Below are 20,317 nucleotides of genomic sequence, written 5' to 3' on the forward strand. Positions count from 1 at the left end.
TTACTTCTGTCTTTCGAGTCTGTCTCATGGGATCAATGCTTTGGTTAGAAGTGCATAATGCAGGGAAAAATAATGTTACACATAGATTCAGGATGGAGACTTTCTTTACTATAGGTAGTTCATATAGCAACACAGACCGTCTCCATGGGCATGATAGTTGGGGAAGAGGAAATAGTATTCTTAATTTTATAAGGCTATCTTTCACTGACAAAAGATGTCCCTGCTTCCTCCTCCCTCAATACACACACCCTTGGCTTGTCTGCAGCAGTAGAGACAGAACATACTTTGGAGGTGCTCATGTTATCCTTTTCATTTTCTAGCCTGAGGCCCTCCTCATATAAGAAACAATGTGAAATCTCCTTAACATTGACCTCTCAACACAGGTTAAATATTGAAGACACTGAGTCTTTTTACCTTAATACCTTGAATACCTTCACCAGGAGGTCCCAGAGAGCCAGGTGGCCCTGGGCGTCCTATGGATCCCTGGAGAGAAATCCTACATATGTTAAACACATTATTCATAATAGAAATACACAATAATTGTTATACCACGATGTAATTTCCTGTCCATCCTCTACCAAACTTACGTCTTTTTGTAAGTAGCGAGGATAAGATTGCTCTAGCTGACAAAGAATCTTTCAATTATTTATCAGATTATTAAAGCTAATGCTTCAGAGGAGTCATTCAGGGCATAATGCTCACTGAACATGAATCACCTTGCTGATAGAGACATACATTGCATTGAAGGATGGATTGTATTGGCAGGACATCAGGGACTGAATTAAAACTTAGGAGAGGATATATTTTTTAATACTTGAGAAAATAGACAATGGGAGACATGATTGTTTAAGTGGCTTACTTTTGGTCCTGGCAGGCCTTCTCCTGGGGGACCTGGGAGACCGACTGGTCCTCTATTACCGGGATCACCCTGAAAGTTGATACTTGAAAAAATAAGTAGTGAATACCAAAGTTCAATTTATCTCTAGAATTCCCAGCATCAGTTGTAGTCAAATGGGACAAAGAGAGGAGAATTATTGAACAGCATGGTGCAAGGCTAAACACTGCAGGCAGGACAAGAAAGTGATTTGGGATAAAGAGTGGCTGGTGGACTAAATATATTCAAGAAAGGTACAGTCAATTATGCAGTAGTTACATAGGAATTACAATTCCTGTATCATAAAATGAACTCCAGGTTCCCCTAACAAAAAAAAAAAAAAAGGTTTTGCTTACTGCCTGTCAGTTGAATCAGACTCTATGTTCACATTGGCACTGTTGAAACCTTTTTCCTAGGGTGCCTTCAGATAGGTAGAGATTTGGGGTGAGTGGAAAAAAGATATACTTCCTTCTGAGAGACATTAAGTGTAATTAAATAGCAGTAGTCAATCCTTCAGTTGCCTGGATAATTCCAGTAATCTTTCAATCAGCATCAGGATGGGTTCTGAAGTTAAGCTTAAAGATCTTCCTGGGGATCTACTTTTTGCATACTGACAAGTAAGAAGGCTGGATTAAAGAGGTATTCTGACTGTGAACTCTGGGTAGGAATTACATCAGCATGAAGCAGAGAACACACATACATTTATTTTTCTAGAAGTTAAGATTTGTACCTTAGGTCCTGGTAGTCCAACTCCATCTGGGCCTTGTTCACCAGGAATCCCAGGAAGGCCTGGCAAGCCCTGAAAATTATATGCACAGACAGAATATTAATTTAGTTTGTGGCTATACTGACTACATGCTTTTTTTAACTTTAATACAGTAGTATCTTGAATATGTTATCTCTTAGTGGGCTCACTGTGGTCTACGTCTGGTTCAGTTCTACTCTGATAGCCAGAGGTGATGCCAGCAGCATTTGCATGTGTGTTGCACGTCATGCAGGAGGCTTGCACATGCTTGAAGACAGAGGAGTCTGACCTAGAGAGGCAGGAGCAGAAGCAGTTCTGCACCAGATTGCACAAAAATATCAGGAGGTAATTTAAATCAAATTCCAATTTCTGTTTTGTCATTCATTAATTTTTATTCCTCAATGTGGCAATTGGATGCACATTTACTGTTGTTTCTCGCACAGATAACTGCTCGTATATCACCAAACCTCCTGACTCTAGCCAGCAACCTTCCTGGGACTTCCTCACGGCACTGGCATGGTGGAGCACCCTGCTGAGCAGACAAATAGGCTCATTGACACGAGGCCAGTGCTGCATACATGTGCAAGGCAGGCAGTGATACTACAGGAAAAAAAAAGCCCTACTAGGAATATGTTACATTGTGTAATGAGGAAGGAGTGGAGGACATATCAGTCTTGGATTATTTCAGAGGGAGATTTATTTTTCCTTCTATGCTGAAATGCATTTCCACAGTTGGAGGAGCCTTTTTAGGCTTTTAGACCAGCAAATCTTTCCTAGCATGTCAGCCATGAAGGCTAATAATTCTTGTGTAGAACCTATTTGTTCCCAATTCACATTTAAAAAATTGTCTATAAACTTACAGGTGGGCCTGGATGGCCATCTCCTTTTGGCCCAAAGGGCCCAGGGAGTCCTGGAAGACCTCGATCACCCTGAGGAAGGCAGGAAAAACAGGTGAGATGAATGCCAGCAATTGCTAGCAGGAGATTTTGCATGAAAGTGGAATTTCTTTGGCAAATATATCTGTCTGTTCATCTGCTAACATATTTTACTATGTGAATTATTACTGTAGGTTATTAATCCTGGTAATTTAATAGTGCTGGGGATTTTAAGTCACTAATTTGAATCTTTTTCAAGAGCTCTGTCTGTTGTAATTTGTGGCCTATGTATAAGGAGGAATGACTTCAGTCACATTCCCCATGTTTACTATGATTTACCGTAACTACTAGTATTCCGGTTTGGGGGAACAGGCCCAAACTGGCAGCCAGCCAAAAGTCCACCATGGGAATGGAATTCCTCTGTTGCTACTTTACGTAATTCTTATAACTGAAGATAGATAAACTGCTGCAGAGTATTGGGAAAACTCTGCGTAGCGTTTCCACATGCTGTATGTTTGTGTGGTGAGACAAAGGATGTAGGGCAGGGGACAACAGTGGTCTGTGTGGCCAGTTTAAAAATGTTTTCTATCACAAGGTTCCTGTCTGGTTTTGTATTTTCCTACAGTGCTGTGAAACCTCATTAAAGCTATCAAGTATAACAGGAGCTTCCTATTGGAGATGTACAGTTATGCTCCTTTCATAGATCCAGATAGCTGGAGTATCTCAGGAACGCATTTACTAGAGAAACTAAGAGGATTTTAAACATCCCAGCCACACTGGATAGTGCAGTGAGTTGCTCAGTTACAACTGGATAGAAGATCAAGATTGTGTTTGTCCCTGTAGCTACCCAAAATACGGGCGTGTGTAGCAGTAGCAAGCAAAGGGCCATGCAAAAAGAATTTTAAAAAATGAGTCTGTGAAAGTTTCTACCCTGTACAGGTTGGTGCAGGTGTGTGTCTGAGAGTGAAGCAACAGCAGAACAACTAATATTGTCAAAGACAGCAGAAAGTGAAGAACATATTCACAGAAACATGCAGTGTCACTCAACTGAAAGAGCTTTGGGGGCACAAGGCTGAGGGAGGGAGACTTTCAACTCTGAGCAAAGGATCTGCTTGCTATTGGTTGATTCCTGTTGGGAATCTTGTCCTGGAAATAGGACAAGATGCAGTTCTCTGAATTAACTGGACTGTATCAGAAGAGTACGTGATTCTATCATCATCTCCTCCTGATGAAAGTAAATTTAAGGATCTTGAAAACCACTAACCAATCAAAAAAGGATGGAGATTGTTACATGTTTCTCATGCTTCTGTTACTGTGCTCAATTTACTCAAAGAACAAGGGATAAGGGCTTCACTGAAAGTTACTGACAAATTCATGAAGTAAAAAAAAAAACGGGGAGGTGGGATCTGGTTTATTTTGAGAAACACAGATTTATATGTCCCAAGTTTCTTGGTATTCAGACAAAATCAGCCCTGGAACAAAGACTGGCTTGCAAAAATTGAATCTAGATAACACTGAAGCAATATTAGAGAAGTGCTAGAGAGAAGCCCTTAGAGATTGGCTACTCGTTCATGTTCTTCTTCCAGCACTTAAGGCACCCTTTCTCACACTGCTAGTTTGGCCTGTGACCTGAGATCTTCTGGGATTCTGTGGATTAACCTGTGTCAAAATTAGGAATGAAGCAAAGGAGTCTGGCTGAGAAAAATTAACCTTGATTGACAGGTAGGCTGTTGTGAGCACATAAATCGGGTGTTCTCTCTCTATTCACTCCTCATCAATTAAAAACTCATTTTTCTCCTGGTTCTCTGTCATGTGAAAGCTTATGATTCATGGATTCTGGAAGACTGACCATCCATGGTTTTCTGGCTTTGCAAATCCTTATACTCTGCCAGTGTTGTACAACATACATGTTAAGAACACTTGGCCATACTAGGCAATTTGCTGCTGGTTCACTGAAACACTGCCTTACTTTACAGTTAACGAAAACCAGTCAGAAATTAGTTTACCAATTTAGGAGCTACCTTTGGCCCAGGAAGCCCAAAACCTGGTTCTCCAATTGGTCCAGCAAGACCAGGTAATCCAACATCCCCCTGCAATGAAGAACATACATACTCCACATATATATTTTATTAAACACCAATCACAGACTGTGTTTTTGGATTTCAGTTATACCAATGTAATAGGTAATTTTATTTATTGCTATTGCAAGCATTAAACACCAAAAGCAGAAGAAAGAAAAGTATTTTGATATCCAAGTTTATCTGAAGTAAAGAAATGAACATAAGTAGGCCACACCTCAGGCTGGCATACAGTTAATACCAGAGCATGGTGGTGACTACACTGGATACAATCCATAACTCTGCTCATAGGAAAGAAGCTTTAGCTGACCTCTTAAGGCTGAAATTATTTAGATGAAAAATAGCATGGCCCCCTTCACATTTTTCACCCTGTGTTTGTAAGCAGTAGGAGCTAGAGTGTGGATGTTACCTTTGGTCCAGGCACAGCTCTTCCAGGAGGGCCTGGCATTCCAAGACGTCCTGGTGCACCAGGTTCTCCCTGCAGTGAAGGAACAGAGCAAAACCATAGGGTTTTTCTCATAGAGGAATAATTTATGTAAGAATTTATAATATTCCATGAAAAGTCTATTAGAATTTCTAGTATTCAAGTCTATGTGGAGTAAAATCTAATTATTTGAAGAATGGATAAAAAAAGTATAATTCTGATTTCTCACTGGAAATGTGATTCTTCCCAGTCACTGAATAAATACATGTTATTAGAAACCCCTTTCTTAGTGTATTCAAGACTTGGTCAGCACATTCAGGATTCAATGCTTACTGCCCAGCTGTGTAGGTATACTGAAAACGTGTATTTCTCTGTTGGAGTAGATGTTTTTTTATAAAACCGTTTTTATTTTTCCTCTTATGTGGAAATACACCCTCTTGAAACTTGGAATAGCACTTCTCTACTTTCAGTGAGTAGTGTTTGAATAGAAATTCCAAATCCATGAAAGAGCATCAGCCATGGGGCAGTGTAAAGGAAAATAAAGTCCTGTCATATATGCATATGCCATACACTGTACTATTTTTCCAAATATTTCAGCATAAAAATACCAGTATTAGTGTCCCTTAACTTTTTCCAAACCAACAGGGAAGCAATATAGTCTATGCAAAGTTTTTAAAACAGTGTTTCTAGAGGTTTATAGGGATCATGGTGTGTCTTGCTAAGAGAAGCCTTAGCTGAATTCTTTTATTATTATTATTTTTTAAGAAGCAAGTTCATTCCAGGACAGTTATTTCTGAGATCCAGAACAAAGCATAGCTTTGAGGGATCTATTTTACACATCTAAGGTGGTAATAAACTTACTTTAGCTCCAGCAGGTCCAGGCACTCCTGTTGGTCCCATTAATCCACGTATTCCTCTCTGACCTTGATCTCCCTACAAAAATGGATCAGATATGTCATACACCCCACATAATATTAAGAGTGTGTTAACTGAAATTAATTGTAAATATCTGTGAGAGACACTGAAGCTGTATCTTGTAGCAGATGCACATGATGCACAGCTCTTCGTATTACATTCATTGGCAAGTCAGTTAATTCTGCTCAGTAATTGTGCAGTTTTGGATTTGTACAGTTAAAACTACATTCATTTCATTTGAAACTAAATTAACAGATTTATCAGTGGACACTGCAAAAAAATTAGAACCAAAAGGAGTCTTAAAGATTGCATTCTTGCAGCTGAAAAAGCTATTGAAGTAATTACATGAAAAAGATACTGTATAAGAAAAATAATCAAAACAGGAAAAGATAATTCACTCAAGGTACTTTTTTTAAAAAAAAAATGTATTCAAAGGCAAATAAGGCAATCAGTTGACCACAATGCCCTCTCTAATTGATTAGCTTATACTTCCAGGCAGAAAAAGCTCAGAAAAAATAGTGTGAAGTTTGTAAATGGATAACCGCTATTTAAGCATATTATTAGGCTTTAATAATTACAACAAAAATGAAACAGCTATGAGTCCAGAACCATTCTGAAGAAGTTCCAATACAGCAATTGATTTTATTGCTGCTTCATGTCATCTGCATGTATTCCCTACCAAAATAATCTGAAAACAAGTGGATGCCTTGATTTTGCTTCTACACTTTTAGCCCTTCTGGCTTCTTGCAGTTGTGATGAAATAATATCTTCATTTCTCTTCTACTGTGACTTTTAATCTCTGTATGTCTTGTCCAATGTCTTGGACAACCATTCCAGCAATTTCCAGTGTCTTACTTCATAGGATACAGATGCTGATACAAGAAACCAGAATCACTTCTCCATCTGTGCATCAGTACAGAAGACCAGTACAAGAGCCAGAACCTAAACAATCACCCTAGTTATTTCTACTAAGAGAAGCAGCATTCGCAATGGCTCTTTGTGAACTTCTTGGACCAGATACTACCACAGGTACTGGAAATTGTGAGCCGCTGAACTGTTTTGCTGTCATTTAAAAAAACCTATAAAAAACATGGGTGGCCTTTTATTAACTTCACTATTTAAAAAGTTGTTGTTTTAGGCTGAGGCTGAAATAAACTCTGCAGTAAACCACTTTTAGAAGCACTTATTAACCTATTCCTTGAGGTATATGTTTTCATTACTTATAATAGACCAAAAAAGAGAAAGCTTTGACAAACCTGTTCCTGGAACATTGCAATTTTGAATGTCACGTTTAGTAAGAACTTCTCACCTTTTCCCCCTGTATTCCAAGCCCTGGAGCACCTTCAGGACCTCTAAGTCCAGGTAACCCTGGTTCACCCTTGAATAGAAAAATCAAAGCAGCATTCCAGAGTACTGTGTAGACATGGTGCAAGATCAACTGTATTCACTAGAATAGGCTCATTAAAATCATAGACCTTTTACAGTCAATAGCAGAACTCCCACTGATGTCAGTGGGTCCAGGATTTTCTTCCCATATTCAGAAGCAACCATTGTAGAACTGTGGGTGGAATTTACAGAGTAGCATGTTTCCTAAGTTATGGCTGAACATTCTGAGTATATACTCTTCAAATATATGGGGTTTCTGATTCTAGGAAAATACCATGATTAGAAGGCTATAAACGTTGCCTGTAGCCTTTTGGTGGTTTCCTTTGTGAGTTGCAGAGCATTTGGTGGATTAAAAACTGTAATTAACAACTGTAAGCATGATAAGACAGCACCCCAACCCTCCAAAAAAAAAAAGTTTTCCCCAAAAAAGTATGTTTGAAAAGATTTTTTTTTTCACAGAAAAATGTGCTACTTTCCCCCTTGTCCATGAACACTCTCTCTTCTAGGTTTGGGTATCAGCACAGGGAGAACGATGGGAACGCTTAGGAAGGAAGCAGGTAGACTGCAGACAGAGGGGAACCAACCTTTTGTCCAGGGGCTCCATCTTCTCCTGGAAGACCAGGCAGACCTGCCAGTCCTGAAGGGCCTGGCTCACCCTAACATCAATAAAAAGTAGGTCCTTCTATTAAATCCAGATTTGGTACTATTCTTTTCTGAATCAAGGAAATCTATTTTGAAAAGTTTACTAAACTGTATATATATTTATAGCAAACATTTATGCATAGGAACCCAAATCTCACCATTTTTTTATAAAGACAACTCTCATGTACCTCATGTATCATCTATCTTTTATCTGTGCAATTAATATTATTAGCTATTAATGCTCCATCTCATTCTTAAAAAATAATGCAATCATTTCATTAAGTGGCAGTATTTGAAGTAAATATCAGATAGAGCTGACTGTGACATGATAATTGAAGTCTTGCTGGTGAATGTAAGTGCAAATCTGTTAATGGCAGTGGAATTGTCATCAGCCTATTTATGTAAGGTTCGACACCCAGGACCTGGTTTTAGATGAAATGGATCATTTGGGGTCAAATGGGTTCACTCAGCATTACCGTATTTTGTGAAACTAAGAAAGAAATTGAACAATTTCTTTCCTTTTCCAACCCTGTCCCAAATCCCTATCAAACAAGAGCAAAACTAGGACAACCTTGTGCCTTTCTGCTATCACAAATGTACTTTTTCATCTATTCCCATATTTTATGTTAATCTGGCTGTTAATCCCTAATCTGATGTTAATCCCTATGTTAATGACATAGGGACTGGTTAATGTCCTGGCCACTTCAGCACTAGGATAATCTGGTTACAGCTTCCTCTTCTTCCTCTACAGCTTCTTCTAAGCAAGTGTGCTTTCTGTCTAGTAACACAGCTTGTTTCCCGTATGAAGGTGTGAGGATGTCGCTGCTGCTCTGTTCACATCCCATCCTTCCTGAAAAGGGAAGGAGCAGAATAATAACCACAATGCTTTTTTTTCACCAGCTCTGACTGTAGCTTAGCTTATGCTGGGGACTGCGAGTTCTGGCAACTCTTTAATACTCTAGATGGTTTTCTGGACAGAGCTGTAGATGAGCTATATGCAACACTGACTTGAGCATGGGCCAGGCACGTGGAAATTTTCATTCACATTAAATCTTACTACTTTTGTATAGAATTGGTGTATTTAAAATGTTCCCGTTTCTGGAGGTTATTGAAAGTACGTGTTAAAAATTGTAAAGACTAAGAAACTAAATTTTATTTCTAAACCTATTTTTTAAGTCTTACAGAAAGGATACTCAGGAAACAGAAATAAAAAATCTGAATAAATAAATAAAAAAAATAATTCCTTTATTAACAATGTACCTTAGAACCAGGTTCTCCAATACCTCTTTCTCCTGGCACTCCAGTCTCTCCTGGCAAGCCTTGTTCACCCTTAAGTAGAAAGTATTTTTTAACATTTTTTAAATGTTAAACATTATTTCTATTTAACAATGGAAAAATATAAAACCATATTCTCAGTCACTTATATTTAAAGGAAGATTAGTGTGATACTGTCTTTAGTATGATGTATTAAATCCTTGGTCACAAAGATTTGGAGCAGCGTGTTTTGAGCTGTCACCAAAAACTTGTTGGTGGAAATGATCAATGCTGTAAATCTATAATTATATGCCCCTCTGAATGTTTCCTGCCAAAGTAGCTGATATTTCAGGAGCACTTCTGACATCCACAGACAATTCACCCTTGTCTTTCTTTTTACCAGTGCTAAAGCACATCTCTGCACAATCACTTAAAATGTAAGAGGTGAACTCTGATGCTACAAAATACTTTACCTGGCATAGACACTTGACTCACTTACAACTCTAGACCTTTATACTATGCTTTAATAGCCTTCAGTCATTCAGAACTTTATCTGACATCTCTTTCAGAAAATCACTTTAAATCTCCTTTCCAAATACTTCAAGGGTGACATGTTTCATTAACAGTTCTGTATTTTGCGAATCAGTCGAGTCTAAATTATTCTGACAGTTTTCCTTCAGCAAAGGTAATCTTCATTATACCTTGGGTCATTCTTAACTGCTAGATACAATAAATAGACAAAGTCAGGCGTGACAACAGGCATCAGAAGTAACAAGGAGAGCAGCCAATCTGTAAGGTATGTATGTATTTTTCTGGAATAGAAACAGTACAGTAGGGACAAAAGATGGTATTGAAATGGTGGTGGTCTTTTTTGTTAGATGCAATTACTTTTTGGAACTGATTCACTACACCTGCACCTTATATGATGAAACTTCAAGTTCAAGGCAGACAACCCTTTCTACGGAAGTGTATTGGACACAGTGCGTTTCACTGTCTGATACGTAGTACCTCAAAGTTTCTGTGGTAAGCCAAGCCAAAACCTAAATAGATAGCTATGGCATTGTTTTATGAAGGCTTTCAGTGGAGTAGGATGTACGGTTTAATAATTTTAATAAAATTTCTGCATCTATGTCAATACTTAGATTGGTGTTCAGCACTTTAACAATCATAAGATAGAGACAGACCATTTCTTAGGAAAGACAACACTAAAAACAGAACAGTAGCTTTTACTTGAGGAAATTCCCTGACCTTTGGTCCGGGTAGTCCCTGTCCTGGTAGACCTCTAGAGCCAGGTGGTCCTTTTGGGCCTTCCACTCCCTGAGAAGATTGGTTAAGTAATTATTAAAAATAAAATATTCTCAGTTACTACACATTTAAGAGTGGGGTGAGAGGGAAGTGAAAACTGCACCTTTTCTCCTTGAATTCCAATTCCAGGTAATCCAACTGGTCCAGGTAAACCCGGAGGACCGAATTCACCCTGGCAAACAAAGTGCAATTGCTTAGTTGTGTAAAGATACAGAAACCATCTGAGATGGCTCCCATATTTGTACAGGTTGACTTAACCTCTTTTGAAGTCATTGAAGCTGGTGATCTGACCTTTTATCTTTCACATATGCATTTATTCCCTGCTGGTTCAGCTGCAAACAACTGCTAGACTCTTTCTCCCTTTATAAACCTTTACTTTCCCACAGCATCAGATGCTTTTTTGTAACATTTCCTACTTTAATATGAAGAGATGTTAAAATATGTGGAGAGAATTTATTTGGCATAAATCTCTCTACAAAAAACCTTATTACCCAGGACCTGCGGTAGGTTCCTTGCCTCACTACACCTTTTGTATCAAATATTGATATTTGAATATCAACCCTGTATTATGTAGATTTATGGCACTTTGTTAATCCCCTGGTGTATTTAGTGCTCACCTTTTCACCTTTTATGCTGATGCCTGGAAGTCCACGAGGGCCTTTTGGTCCATCAAAACCACGGTCTCCCTACGTGGAAAAATATGTTGTTAACTGTAGAAACAAAAGCTGTTCTCTCCAAAGTAACTAGAGACACTGTTTGCTCTGCCATTATGAAAACCAAAATGAGAAGAGCCAGAAGGTAGCTCCTGGATCTGTTTTCCAGGATACCAGACAGGTCATCTCTTCAAATATCCTTGCTCTGCACTTTGAAATTGCTGATGAAAGAGCTGAACAAGCTTTTTTTGATCTTTCTGCCTGCCTTGATTGCTTAAGGTCCTGTCCTGCTTCCCCTCAAATCAAGGGCAAAACCACAACTGATTTAAATGTCAGCAGGGCTAAGTAATGCCACTAACTGAAAGCTTAATTCCCCTTATTTAGCTCATGGGTTAATCTCATTAAAGTGTGGCACTGAGGATCTGGCTCTCACTGAGAATTTTGCCAGAATAAAGGCCAGGCCAAACTGTATTGTTGTAGAACTCTATTTGTAAAAGTAATTGTCTTTCTAAATGTTTTTTTACAAAACAGTGGCCTCCTTCAGGCAAAATAAGAACACAAATATTGTGCTTTCTTGTACTTCTGTTAATAAAACATGTAGAGATAGATCCTTAGTTTCTATAAATTCTCACAGAATCACTCAAGGCAATAAAGTTATGCCCCAGACAGGTCCTTTCTCTCCCTAATAATCAATTCGATCATTTTTACTTTGACTGAAATACATTATGTGAATTTCTGTTTAAAATAACATTCTTTACTCCTGGTGCTTTAGAACACCTGCCTCTATGTTCATTTTTACTGAACTGTGAGCTTGCAGTAAAAAAGTTTTGAAGAAAGCAACTGTAAAATTTACTTTAGATTAAGAAATCACCTGTTTCAAATGTGTTTAAAACCAGAGGGCTGACATACTTGGCAGACATAATTAGGATTAGAGATACGTATAAACTCTGTTGATACATGCTTGGCTCTAGGTCAGACTTGGCAGTAAAAAGTAGTGCATTTTTGACAGAATCAAGACTTCCAGTAATGCTGGCAGAATTCCACTGTGATTATGTTATTCTGTCTGTCTGAATTGCTCAGTAGTTTTGGTTAGATTATGCATTCTTCTCTACTTGTTCCCACTGTGCACTGTTGCTGTGCGTTACTTAGTTGAAGTGTTTCTTCCCACAAGTTGGTATTTCAGTGGCAGTGAAGTGATTTCTAAATACATTTTCTTCAAATAGGTTTTTTTTTGTTGTTTTCATGTGTAAGATCTGCTAAGCAAATATAAGCCATCAGCAATGAGGTTAGATAATTTACATAATTAATCATAAAATAAATACTGGATGTTTGAAGATAATTATGTTGCTAGCAGCAGTCAAATTTAAACGCAGCTGACTACAGTGCTGTGCTAAGCACAAATCCTAAGATTTTTAGTAAAGGGACAGTTGGGGCCTGCATCTGCAGAACAATGTTTTATTCTTTTCCCAACCAAAATTGTCTTGGTGCATGCATTAAAATGAGTGAACCATTTAGTTATTTGTTTAGCTCTTGTACAAACTGTGTCACTTTGTTTACTGCAATGAAAGGCCAAAGTGTCAACTCAGCCTGGGAGTTGGTTTTCAACAGGCAGCAAAAGGAGCTAGCGGTGGGTCCAGGGGGTCCATCCATGTACGTGCAACCACTCCTGTCAGTGCTTCCACTGGATCTGAAAGTCAGTAGCAGCAGCTTCCTTTTGCTACAAACTGAATTCAGACTTCTGCTGAAATGCATAAGCCAGTGGCTGAGGTACTTAAGAAGCTTAGAAGCCTGTTCTTAGTGACAGCAACATTCTCTCTGTATAAGGGTTTAAACAAACAAACAAGTAAAAAGCTAAACTTTTCATCTAGAAATCACTTTTATAATATTTTATTTAAAGTCAGTTGCTTGAGGCTGTTTTAAAATTATAGCTGGAATTCTCTCCGGGCTTACATCCCACAAATCAAGCATCAGGTGAATTAAATACTGGATTTACAGGCCCCAAAGGCCTATGGACTTTTTTTGGCATGCGCTCATTTAATAGTGCTGCTCTGGCCTTAAGACCCTCCGACGGCTGTACCTTTGCTCCTGGAAGCCCTTCTCCTGGTGAACCTCTTTCTCCTGGAACACCTTGTGGTCCTTGAGGCCCCTGTTAACATAAGTTTAAAATGGCCTAGAATATGTATTAATCACTCAGAAAAAGAGCAGCATGTTCTATGTCATTGTCAGTTTTAAGCATGTCTTTAAATGTTGGTGTAGTTATAACCTGTTAAAAATGTTACAGTAATATGATATCCACAGTGAATAAACGATGAGCATTCTGGCCTGCAGCAATAACGAGGCAGACTGTTCTACTTCTTTGGACGCTTATGAATCACAGGATTTGTATCTGAAATTCCCATTCCTTATACTTTTGAAATCTCCACTCCCTAAACTTTAGTTTGGTTTACAAATTGTCACTAATCCTTCTTAATGTATTAGTATAATCATGAGAGACGGGGATTACCAGATTAAAGACCGTGCAGAGTAGTACTGAAGAAGATGTAGCTGCAGAGAGATTTGACTGGATTTGGGGAAGAGAATAACAGCATGCCCTTCTTTTTGAAAGCAGATCTGATAGGAGCACAAGGGGCAAGTAAGACAGCTAAAACCCTTCACTAAATGCAAGTCCAAAACCTGTGCATATTAAGCCTGTTACACAGAGTTTTCCTGCATGTTTTTTTTCCTCTGATTTATTCCTTGAGATTACACACACATCACAGAATGATGGTAGATTTGGCTCTGCATAGCCTAAATATGCCTCTGCTTCTTCTGTATAGAGCTTTAGAATTATCCTTAGTTCGTAGGTAAAGATAACTGCACTGCATTCAGCCTTAAAAAGAAACCTCTTTCAAAGCAAATATACTAAATTTTAAAAACACTTTTATTATATTTTTTAAAATCAGAATCTCTTGTTTTACCAGTACAGCTATTGTGGCTAATGAAGATGCCCATCACAAGCACCTCTTCCTCCACGAAGTGACTTTTTTTCTCTATGCTGTTACTGAAGAGACTCAGGATGCATCACTGTCCCAGTTCGACTGACCGTCACCACTGGCCTTATTAGTAAAGCTCTTTTCTTTAGGATCTTCAATGAGAACTCAGTCCCCTCCAGAATCTTCAAGCAGGTTTGAGATCAGTCAGTTTGGTTACCTAACCATCTTTCTGTTCTTCATGGGAGCACCACTTTTGAAATGATTATTACGAATCTGTTCTTGTCAGTGGGGAAAAGCTATTTGTGAAAAAGCTGCACATAATTTCCCTCATGGTTGCACTAGAGATCTCTCATCCACGTGATTAGAAATTAATTTGAGTCTGGTGCATTGATAATAGCTCAGTAAAAGGCGCTGTTGGACACATTGGAAAAAAGTGACCATAAAACTGGTGTACTTATTTTCTGAATTACCATGAAGAGGTTGAGTTTACAACTACCAGGCAGAGGAAGGGAAGGAAAACAAAAAAGAGACTCCAGAGCCAAACCTACTGTAAATTCTGAAAGGCAAGGGTTTTGGTTTTTTTTTTTTAATTTCTCCCTCTGTTATCTCCAGTAAAGGCAATACTGGTCGAATTGTTACCTGGGACCACTTATGCAAGCTGAATGTCTTTATGGGGGTTGTTTAGGTATGACTGTTTCTAACGTTACAGTGGTTGAAATGGAGTCTCTCCCTCAAAGCCATGCTGATGTCAATGTTCCAGTGATACTGAAAAGCAGTCAACTTCAAAGTTGTCACATGTGGGCTTGAACCTATCAGGGGACAGATTTATTTAAATATTGATGTGGTTTTGCATAAGGTGCTATTTCTTCATAGCTGTTTTGGAGACAAAGGTAATTAGAAAGGTTAAGGAATTGGAAACATTTCCAGTTTACTAAGGGAAATGAAAGTCAGACAATGTATTATGTATGAGAGTAAGAATTAGTGGAAGAAAGAAAAGAGATGGTACCATTTAACACACATATATCCCTTTTAACAGGGAAGCACTGAGGACTTCTCCATTCTATCCTGCTTTCCTCTCACCAAATAAAAAACAGACATACCGTAAGTCCTGGCTCACCAACTCCAGGTGGACCAACAGGGCCTGGTCTTCCTGTCAACCCGGTGTCACCCTTCAAACAAAGAAGTGTTTGAAAATGCCTGATTTAGGTATTTGCATGTGTGCAGCATATAACAACTCATCAGACATTCTGTGCTTGAAATACTTGATGTAGGAGAATGCAGGAATGGCAGAGAAAATCTGAGTGTCCTCAGAGTCGTACAGCATGCAAGGCCCACAGACATTTAACTGGTGCGGTTTCACAGAATTAGGGGACATTCTCAATTCTCCATTTGAGAGAAGACCATGTTGAATCTAAATGGTTAATTATTCCCATCATATTCCCAGTACATTATGTATCCTTTTCCAAGAAGTCGTTATTTCTATCATCATAGTGTTTCTGTTTTCGTTATGCCAGTCATCCAAACCAACAAGCCTGTTTTTCACAGGATAATTTTTGTTTAAGACTTTGTATGCATTTTTACTCAGCCATACACTGCTTGGATTGAGTTATGATAAGCATAAGAACTACTGTAGAAAAGTCCTTTAAAGTGCATACTTGAAATGTACTTTTTTTTTTCCCAAACAGTTTTGATTAACACACAAAATGCCTTTCCAGTACCATAAAACCAGCATTTGGGGGCTTGAAGTTTCTCATCTACCAGCAAGTATATTATGTTAGCTGTCTTGGTCTTTGTTCTTATCCCACAATGCATGTAATACAGAAGATGAGAGACACCTGTACCTTTGGGCCTGGCAGTCCTATTCCAGTCTCTCCAGGAAAGCCGGGAGGCCCAGGGAGACCTCTTTCACCCTTTGCAAAGAACGAAAAGAGAAACAATTCTGCTTATGAATTGGTGTCTAGGGAAGTCAGTTTAACTTAGTTTGTAGGTTCATTTTTTGTACATCCCGAATTTCAGCCCACTGGAATTGTCTTACACAGTACTTCATCTGTTCAGTGCTTCAAAGTTCTCTCTATTAAGAGCTTAGATATTTCCTGTACAAAGTGACACCAGATTAAACAAAAGTAAGTTTTCTTTTATGTTGGATGTAAGAGTTTTGACACTCAGCTGCTCTGTGCCTCCTTGTTGGCCAGCAGGTGCTCTAAATATGGTGCAAAGGACATATCATGATAGATGTCAAAAGAGATAATGTCCTTTATAAACTTATTTTGTCCCTTCTCCACAATATACCTTTCAGTAGCTGAAGAACCCTTCAGCCTTGGCTGAATTACTCAGTTTACGTGTTTCCTGAGAAGCAAAGTAACTGTGTTACATAGCAACTGTGGTGTCTCTTAATGGTATTAAACCAGTTACCTATAATACCCAGTGATATTTTCATCTTCCATTAAACTACTATGATAAAGATATCAAGTCATCACAAAAACACAGAATGCAATAATCTCCGCTGGTATACTTGGAATTTACAATGGGATGAGAAGTAAACCCAGCAAATCTTAAGGATTTAATAAATGTAAATCATATGTTTTTCAAACAGAGAAACAAAATTTTGGTTACAGAGGGACTCGATCTTGCAGTGAAGCACTGTGTGATTTCTGTGGCTCACCTTCAGAAGCCCTTAGCAGGACTGTCCCCTGAATTTCATTCATTCTCATGACTTGCAGATATCTTCTACTGAGCTTCAGAAGACAGTGGGACTACTAATTTTGAGCTGTAGAATTCTTCTTGAGGATGTACATTTTCAAGAGAAGAGTTTGTTTGATATCCCAAACAGAATTTCTGCTTGGCACTTCAGGAAAAAACCAGTTTCAAACTGCAAAGTGAAGAAATGCAATGCTATGCTGCTGCTAAGTAATATTGTGTGGTGCTGCCACATTTTAAGTCTTTGTGAGAAAAGACTGGAGTGTGATTTGGACCTGAATCCAATACAAATGAAGACCTTTCTCAGGAACTTTGTGGAATACAGAGTGTATGATTTGCTAGCAATGTCACATTAAACTGCATCTCCTACAAGAAGGGTGTGGGATGTGAGCATAAAAGGAGTACTGTGGAGAGGCTGTATTAAGACCTTTTAACTTTATGAAAGAGAAGAAAGAATGCAGTTCTTGCCTTTGATCCTTGCAGGCCTTCAGGCCCTCGATCTCCAGATTGTCCTTGTGGACCCTATTAAAACAGCAGTGCTTTTAATGAGATCTTTCAAGCTTCCAGAATAGCAGTTTGAAAAACAATCTCTAACCTTTAATTTCTAATCATGTAGTCTCCATGAAAGTATGAATTACAAACGTGCCAGCACTGAAGCATTGTTTTCTGATGCATTATAGATTCAGCTAATCAGATCAGTTGGAGCTGGGTCTGGAAATCAGGGAAGAGAAGTTGTCTCTCCCTTTATTTGAATACAATTAAAGGTAATGTATAGTGAAGATCTGAACCATCTATGATGGGCTGAGCTTCTTGGCCTTCAGTGCAAGAGTATTGGGATGAAAAGAGATTAAGGTGTTTCCATGTATTTTTGTGAGATAATCAAATAGTTAAGACACTGAATAGGAAATAAGTGATTATGGTTTTTATAGAACTGTATTTGCTATGGTCTTTGAGACTGACTGAATTATAAGGAGCATTTATTTGTCTAGATTGCTCCATGAAATTGTTAATTTTGCTGATTAAGAGATAAATTTTGGATGCATTATGCTCAGTGACTCAAAGGGCCCGTGATGGTTGTGGTATAATATTATTTCAGAGCTTTGAATCCCAGGAAACCAGGTATTGTTGTTTTTATAGTGTTGTTTTGTTTTTTACCTGTAGCCCTTTTGTTCCTCTGGGGCCTACTGGACCTTCAGGACCCTGAAGGGCAAGTTAAAAAAAGGATAAATTAATGTGTATTTAGATTTGGTCAAAACCACTTTCAGATAAACTTTTTACTAAGGTATCTTATTTAGATATCTTTACATTAAAATAAAGAATAAAGAGAAGCTCAGTAGCCAGCAAGTATTAATAAATATGTTTAAAATGGACTGTGGTAATCAGAATACAGAGTAAGAATGAACAAAGTTAATTATCAAGGACCAGTAATCCAGGATTAAGCTCTTTTTAATTTAAAATATTCACGGCAATTATATACCAAATCTTGAAGATCAGTGCTAGAAACCTTCATTTAATTTTCACTTCTCATATTTGCTTATTACTTCAAGCCTTCTGCCTCTGTTAAAGTTGAGTTTTACCATTGTTATAAACAGGCTTAGGCTTAGGCTTAGGCTTGGGCCTTAAGAGGAATCACATGCAAATATAGAAGGAGCTGAGAAAGTTACTGAGAAAGGTATCCTTGCTCACTTCAGTTTTTTAAAACTGTCAGTTGTTAATTTCCCTCACCCTTAGAATTTTTGCCTTAAATCTATCACCATGGCCGTTATTCAGGGAATTGTTGTTTTTCTATATTTTAAGTGTGTTTCCTGAAAGTATAACAACTTCGTGCTACTTACTCTGTCTCCTTTTATCCCTGGGATTCCACATTTGCCTCTTTCACCCTGGGAAAGGAACAGGTATATAAATATTTATATTATTCTTCGGGGGCTTTAGTTGAAAGCCTAAATGTTACTGTATTCATGACATGTTCTATGATTCTGTGATTCTGTATTATAGCAATTGTGCTGTAAGTTCATTGGGGAAGGGACACATCTTCTATTAGAGCTTGTGCAAGAGCTGGTAGGATGGTGTTATTGTTCATTACTGGTATTTTATAAGAACTAAGGCACTATGCATAATAAATAATAATAACATCAAATATCTATATGTAAGCAGAAGTTCTGACTAAAAATAGTACCTTCTCTCCTTTATATCCAGATTTCCCCTGGGAAAATAAAAAAGCAAAGCAGATAGTGAGGATATATAACCCAAATATAAGAATGTGAGTATTCGCACTATTGAAATTCTACCATCTCTAGAAAAACATCATTTCAGCTTATAATTAGGCAGAAGAGGTGATCTCTGATAAGCACGGCAAGATGATTCTAAATACTGCACCTACTGGTCATGATAGATGCTGTGGTATGCATGAATAATTCTTATGAAAATGTAATTTTAGACTGAGATTATGATGATGTAAAAGAAGATAACTAGAGTTCCTATCTCCATCTTAGTGAGAAAAATGCTACAATAAGAAAGCAAGAAGAGTCACTAATTAAAAAGTATATACTGAATAAATAAAATCTAGAGTGATTGATATATGAATGAATTCAGAGTTAAGCACTAAGAGGCTGGTCCTACAGCTACTTCCTAAATGTATTTCATTCAGATTTTTTCATTGCTATTACACATTGGATCCTTTATTTGCCAAATGAAGAATTTAAACTGACCCATAAAGATGCAAGCAGAGTGTCAATTTCTGTAATGTTCTTAGATTCTCATACCAGAGCTTTTCACACTTTTTAGGAGGGACTATGTGTTATTAGAGAGTATTTTCTAGATCACTCTTATAAGAAGGAATTATTCCCTTTCTTTAAGCAATTATAATGTTTTCAGTTCTTCTAGTGTTAATGAATCATTAGCTGATAAACCAGAAATAAAATTTGCTATTATAATTTAAAAAAAAAGGGTTAAAAAAGTGGTGTTTGCCTTGAAGGAACATGGCTCATTGGAAAAGAAGGGAAAAAAAATAATTTTTTTTTACCTCTATTCCATCTCGTCCTGGGTTTCCAGTAAGACCTGGCTCCCCCTATGAATAATCCAATACCATGATCAGTGAAAACAGGATAAAATAGTATTGTCCTGATTATCTGAGGAGGTACCTCAATGCAATACAGAAGCATACCATTTCGCTCTTTACACTCTGATAATTTTACGTGTTAGATATAAGATTTTAATTTGTGAAGAATTTTAGTCTTTAATACAGCAAAAGTAGGTAAATGAAGATTAAGAAATTCACAGGTGGAAAGTACATGGGCACTATTAGGATAATCTTTCCATATTAATAAAATACCAAATCTGTCTCATAAATCTGAAAAATCATATCACCTTTGCTCCTTTCACACCTGGAGCTCCATCATCTCCAGTGCGACCCTTTTTACCCTGAAAAAAACAAAATCAAATTCTTAAATGTTAGTCAAATAATTTAATTTTACACTATATACACAATTTAAAAAATA

General features: G+C 37.8%; 1 protein-coding gene across 1 annotated transcript in view; it reads right to left on the minus strand.

Annotated features, from left to right (window-relative positions):
• COL28A1 (collagen, type XXVIII, alpha 1) overlaps positions 1–20,240 on the minus strand; it is a gene marked incomplete at both ends in the record, with an annotated part of 27,711 nt that extends 7,471 nt beyond the window's left edge. Inside the window, 20 exons of the mRNA XM_010141706.1 lie at positions 415–483; positions 860–928; positions 1,605–1,673; positions 2,480–2,548; positions 4,501–4,584; positions 4,982–5,050; positions 5,858–5,929; positions 7,221–7,289; positions 7,882–7,953; positions 9,200–9,268; positions 10,442–10,510; positions 10,602–10,670; positions 11,116–11,184; positions 13,229–13,297; positions 15,224–15,292; positions 15,965–16,033; positions 17,976–18,020; positions 18,656–18,700; positions 19,843–19,887; positions 20,187–20,240. Coding sequence (XP_010140008.1) covers positions 415–483; positions 860–928; positions 1,605–1,673; positions 2,480–2,548; positions 4,501–4,584; positions 4,982–5,050; positions 5,858–5,929; positions 7,221–7,289; positions 7,882–7,953; positions 9,200–9,268; positions 10,442–10,510; positions 10,602–10,670; positions 11,116–11,184; positions 13,229–13,297; positions 15,224–15,292; positions 15,965–16,033; positions 17,976–18,020; positions 18,656–18,700; positions 19,843–19,887; positions 20,187–20,240 — 1,314 coding nt within the window. The remainder of the gene's footprint in view (positions 1–414; positions 484–859; positions 929–1,604; positions 1,674–2,479; positions 2,549–4,500; positions 4,585–4,981; positions 5,051–5,857; positions 5,930–7,220; positions 7,290–7,881; positions 7,954–9,199; positions 9,269–10,441; positions 10,511–10,601; positions 10,671–11,115; positions 11,185–13,228; positions 13,298–15,223; positions 15,293–15,964; positions 16,034–17,975; positions 18,021–18,655; positions 18,701–19,842; positions 19,888–20,186) is intronic.
• Between the last annotated feature and the right edge of the window lie 77 nt (positions 20,241–20,317).

The sequence above is a fragment of the Buceros rhinoceros genome, unplaced genomic scaffold (genome assembly GCF_000710305.1).
Source record: "Buceros rhinoceros silvestris isolate BGI_N320 unplaced genomic scaffold, ASM71030v1 scaffold39728, whole genome shotgun sequence".
In the NCBI taxonomy this organism is placed as follows: Eukaryota; Metazoa; Chordata; class Aves; order Bucerotiformes; family Bucerotidae; genus Buceros; species Buceros rhinoceros.